Source organism: Nicotiana attenuata, chromosome 8 (genome assembly GCF_001879085.1).
Source record: "Nicotiana attenuata strain UT chromosome 8, NIATTr2, whole genome shotgun sequence".
In the NCBI taxonomy this organism is placed as follows: domain Eukaryota; kingdom Viridiplantae; phylum Streptophyta; class Magnoliopsida; order Solanales; family Solanaceae; genus Nicotiana; species Nicotiana attenuata.
In genome coordinates, this window is record NC_031996.1 from 16,630,275 (window position 1) to 16,636,274 (window position 6,000).

Here is a 6,000-nt window from a genome sequence, read left to right on the forward strand (position 1 = left end):
CCTAAGAAATGCAAGATTTAATCATATAAAATTTACATTTGTGATCAAGCATCTATTAATTAATCTATTAAACAAGTCTTACAACTACTCAATTAACTTTATACTTCCTCCGTTTAATTCATGTGATATTCTTTTTCTTTTGGAATGTCTTCGAGTGATTTTATTTTATGTCTCACACAACTTACACTAGCTGTGTGAGGCCTCTTTTTATCTCACATATTTGTGGACTCACATCTTACAAATCTGGGTCCACAAAATTCTGTTACCCACACAGTTGTAAGACAAAAAAGAAGCCTCACACAACTAATGTCAGTTGTGTCAGACACAAAATAAAATTTTTCAATGTCTTCAGGTAATTTGACAGTCTTTCATTAACATTACTACTTATTCTATACAAGTTACACATTTTTAAGAACAATTCATTTAACTATACAAGTATAAATTTTCATGTGATATGTTTTATATACTAAACTAGTTTTCACACTATCCTCTAAGAGAGTGTTTGGATTGGCTTTAAAAAGTAGCTTTTAAGCTAAAAGTCAAAAGCCATAAGTTTGAGGGTGTTTGGCTAAGCTTATAAGCTGGTTAAACTGGCTTATAAGCACTTTTTGGCTTATCTACGCGTTTGGTAAAATTAAAAGTGCTTATAAGCCAAAAATAAGCCAAAAGCCATAAGTTGGTCTCCCCCAACTTATCCAATTTCAGCTTATAAGCACTTTAAGTTTGACCAAAATATTTACTATTCCATCCCTAAAATACTTCTTTTTTAAACAAAACTCTTCGTATACCTAGTTCTTTAGCTGCATAGTATTAATTTCATCACTTTTATCCAAACACGTAACTGCTTATTTTTTAAATCAGCTCCAACACTTAAAATTGCTTTTCAGCACCTAATGCTTATCAGTTACTCTAAATCAGCTAAGCCAAACGGGCTCTTTGTAATACTCAACTTTTGACTTTTGGCTTATTTTTGTACTTTTCATGTTTAAAAGTAATCGCTTGTTTGGATTGTTGTTACATGTTGTTTCATAATGTATCGTATTGTATTGTACTGCATTATATTATTTGATTAATACAACGCTTGGATAGACTGTATAGTTTGTGTAGACTGTGATATCATGCACCAACATAACAATATGAAGAATAAACTTGCAATATTACTAAGGAAAAAGGATACAAAGTAGAATTATTATATAAAAGAGTAGGGTAAAAGATAAAATATGATTATTTAATAATAAGAAAGGGTAAAATGAGAGAAAAAAGTAAGGAAATAACGCCACCACACCAAGTCCGTCGATCCATAAAATGACACTTTTCGGCGTTATAAAACGATGGATTTTACTATACGATACAATAAAATTTAAAGGAAACGACGTCACCACACCAAATCCGTCGTTCCATAAAGTGACACTTTTCGACGTTACGAAACGATGGATTTTACGATACGATACAATAAAATAAAATTTAAGTAACAATCAAAACAAATATTGTATTTAAAATAACAATATAATACATACGATAGGTAACAACCATCCAAACAAGCTGTAAGTATTTTTTAGCACTTTTTATCACCTCACACACCACACAAACTAGAAAAATTTTTAAAAATCAATAAACACTTAAAATAAGTCAATCCCAACACCCTCTAATATTTATTCAATTACTATCAGTATGAGATCGCGGTTTGGTAGGAACTTTCTCATCAGTTCCTACTCGTTAGATTTTGTCATTAAATTGTATAATAAACGACAAACGATACTAGCATATATCCAACTTAGATGTACCAAAATTCATGAAATATAAAAAGAAGTTCCAACCTGATCACTACTACTGTCAAACCTCTCTATAATAATCTCATTTGTCCCGATGTTACAGCGAAGTAGTGTTATAAAAAAATATATAATATAAAAATTGGTTCCACAAAAAACTTGACTTTCATAGTGAAGCATTGTGTTATATATAAATGTTGTTATATAGAAGTCTGATTGAAATACAATATACCAACTAAAATCTGATAAATAAACAGGTAAAATATATTTTTGATAAAATGGAATTCAAGACATTCAAAATCGTGAAAACCCAAGTGTTTTGCAGTCACTTTTTGCCATCGACTTTTTCCTTGACAGTTTCCCATGTACCCTTTTCCTCCTCTTCATTCTCTGTTGCCTTGTCCAATACCTTCTTTCCCATCTCTGAAATTACCTAATCAAAATAAATTAAGAATCATAATAAGTTGTCAAGTATATATTAAGATAATAAAATGTTGGCATGAAATAATAGCAATTGACTAGTATATGTTCTTATCATCAATTTAATATCTGATAAGTCGGCCATTAAAAAATATGGAGGCCAATTGACAATTTCAACCAAGTCTTACTTATGTCGTTCGGATTATAATTACCTACTTATAGAGTATATTCGGTACGAAGGAAAATATTTTTTGACAAAATCTTTTTCAAATTTTTTTCATATTTGATTGGTTTAAATATTTGAAACATATTTTCCTCACGAACTGTTTCTTATGTAATTAATAATTCAAATTTTGACCCTACACAATAATTAAACATGAAAGAAGCATTATAGATCTGATTAAATTAGGAAAAATTAAAGTTGGAAAAAAAAACAAATTGTAAATAATAAATAGAATTACATCTCCAGCACTAGAAGAGACGGTCTCTTTGACAGTTTGACCTACGCTCTTTACTTCTTTAGCACCTTCCTTCACTGCTACTGCTGCTTCTTTGATCTTTTGGGCGGTTTCTTTATCAACTTTTGCCTGTAAAATTTATATATTTCCCAAAAAAAAAGGAAAGTACAAGAAAATGTTCAGAACAATACAACCAAATGCACCTATTAACAAGAAAATTCTGATTAGTATTCAAGAGTGCGCTCTAGTGGTCAATGAATTAGATAAATTCGAGACCAAATATTAAGTAAAAAAAGGAAAGAGAGGGATGGGATTTCATTCGCTTTTGGCATAGCGAGCCTTACAACCCTAGTGTAAGGCTCGCAGGACAGGCTATTAGCTCAGTAGTAGAGAGCGCCCTGATAAATGCGTTGCTGTGCCTTGGCTGTGAGGCTTCTCAACCACATAGATAGTTCAATGTGCTCATCAGCGCCTGACCTGAGAGGTGGATCATCCCATGCGTCCTAAATTTTTAGTTTTGCCGCTCAATTTTTCAGGGCCTCGATCGCACTTATTAGGGCGCTCTCTCGCTTTTAACATAGCGGGCCTCGATCGGAGGCTCGCACGACGGGCTATTNCAAACACCGCCGCATGGCGATTTTCGGTGGTGGCGGCGGCGGTGAGACATGGCAATGAAGAAGATGAGTCCTAGGTTACAAAATAATTTCTTCGGACATTTTAATCAATGTGGGAGAAGGGACTGGGGCCGTTGGATAAAGTAAACGAACGGCCAGGATTGCTTGATCATTTAATTATTCAAAACGACGTCGTTTCAATGGTCACAAGATTTGGACCGGGTGGGCTGTGACCTGGGCTTGTGTTTGAAGTGGGTTTGGGGGAATTGTTTGGGCTGGGAATTAAATTGGCCCAAATTTCCTTTTCTCTTCATTTTCTTTCTTCTAAATTGTTTTCTCTTTTTTTTTTATTTATTTTTCTTGACACATTAGCATAGCGTACTCCCCCTGTTTGAATCGGAGTTTGAAACCAAACTCCTCCTCAAGAGGATAGAGGGACAATTCGGGTAAAATTTAATGTAGATCCAACTTTCCATTCACTCGTCGGATCCGGGTAGTCTGATTTTTTTTAATCTATCTTAAATTTTGGTGAATAAAATTACTTAATGTATGTTACGAAGTTGTACGCAACACATACTCGCAAAAAATAATATAAATACTCACAAACTGGTCCGAACACTAATTATCCTTTCTAAATTCTAAAAACTAAAATAGGAAAATTGAAACTTACTATTTCAGAAGGTCTTGTGGCACAAACAAAGCCTCTAGAAATACAAAAACTAGTTGCAGGGACTAAAACTCGAGCAGAATTAATGGAGTTGGACATGGTGGCAGCTGCAAATTTCAAGTTATTAGCCATATTATTTCTCTCTTCTTCTTCTTCTTTTTGTTTTGCAATTTGTTTTTTCTTTGCTTTAAACGGTGATTTTTTCCTTAGTTTAATTTCCTTTTTGTTTGTCCCTCTTTTTAGTTGGTGTGTTGTCGTGTAAACTTGTTTGGTGGAAGCCAAAGAGGATGCCACGTGTTTGGTTTCTGCGAGTTTATTGCGAAATGGAGAAAACTTCTCTTATGGCTATTAACTTGTCTGGACCTTTTCAAGTCGGTTTGAAGAAATAGCCAAATTACTTATTTCTTTAGTTTTGAAAATTAACCTAAATAGTCGTTCATCAAACCGTTTAAATTAAATATAATCGATAAATATTTTGATATGTGTATAATTTATATAGTGTATAATTTATGTATAATTATATATAATCATATATAATCTACGTACCGGCTAGAAAAAATAAATGGCGAATCCGACTGGCTATTTGTGTAGAGATCCCTTTTTTACTTAGCATAATAGTGTTAATTTTAAAGTAAGAAACATAATTTGTTTTTTACAATTTTAAGTATTATTATAATTATACCCATAAAATAATATTAATAAAATAAAATGAGGTTTAAATTTAAATTATTTTTAAGTATAAATAGCATTATTCTTTAAATTAGTATATAAAAAAGTGTTTATATAAAATATAACCGATGGAGTAGAAATCATTCAGAAAATACTTACATCTATCATCTTCATTTTTAGGCCTTTAATCCCTCTATTCTATTTTACAGATCGGTTTCTCGGTATTTAACATATTAAAAATAATAAATAAATAAAAATCTTTTAGAACTATTGAACTGATTGAATCGAACTATCAAATAGATTGCTAAATTTATTTCATAAATGAATATATTTAGTGTCGACATTATTATCGAATTCAACAATTAAGACAAATATTTCATTTTATACACGAAAAATACCAGAATATACCTAATAAATACGTACATATCTATCATTCATATTAGACTTTATGCTTGAATATTTTCAATTTAAGCGAAATATATACATCATTAAGACACAATTTAAAACAAAATAATATGAATTTAATTACCAAATCAAGAAGAAAAAGAAATTAGACAATTTGCACTTAAAATAGGCTTTTCTCCAACTGTCAGCATAAATATTTTAGATTGCAGAATTATAAATTCTAAAACATCCTAAAGGATTTTTTAATACACTTCTAATTTTATAGATCTCAATCTTAAAATTTTGATTATATCCTATCCAAATATTAAAGAAGAATTATCACTTTTTTTATCAAGGGATAATTGCAATAGTGGTCCCTTAGTCATTGAAAAATTCTAAATTTGATCCTTGTAATATTTCACTAAGCATCTTTAATCTTGAATTAATTAAAATTTGCATTCTCGGGCCCTTTACATAGTAAATATTTTATGACTATGTTATACATTTGGCTGATCAACCAAAATAATTATATTCGCTAGCTAATATTTAAAAACTATTCATTGATTATGTATAAAATATATATTTGGTGACTATTATTTTTTAAAGCGGCTATACTGTGTAGTTTTTTCAATAATTTATATTTATATTATTTTAGACCTTTAATACCTTCAAATATGGCGTAACAATACAAATTTAACATAAAATATAAATTTAAATAATTTAATTTCCAATAACTCGTTAAATTTGTGAAGATTCACAAGAAAAATTATCAATAGTGAACATTTTTATTAGTTGAAGATGTTTAATCATATAACACAAGGAACCAAAAATAGAATTTGTCAATAATTGATGGACCAAAAACACAAATTTCCCTTTTATCATTAATAACAAAGATTCAAAACACAAATTTCCCTTTTATCATTAATAACAAAGATTCAAATAATTAGTCATATCTTTTCCATACTAAAAAGATCCAAAATAATTAGTCACATCTTTTACATATTAAATGTACTCTTGAA

At 30.3% G+C, this 6,000-nt stretch overlaps 1 protein-coding gene across 1 annotated transcript; it reads right to left on the reverse strand.

The window, feature by feature from the left end:
- Window positions 1,916-4,135, reverse strand: LOC109231796. The gene is made up of 3 exons (XM_019397434.1): window positions 3,932-4,135; window positions 2,651-2,776; window positions 1,916-2,202 (listed from the first exon to the last, which is right to left on the reverse strand). Exons 1-3 carry the CDS (start codon window positions 4,058-4,060, stop codon window positions 2,095-2,097), a joined length of 363 nt encoding a protein of 120 aa, XP_019252979.1. The 5' UTR covers window positions 4,061-4,135; the 3' UTR covers window positions 1,916-2,094.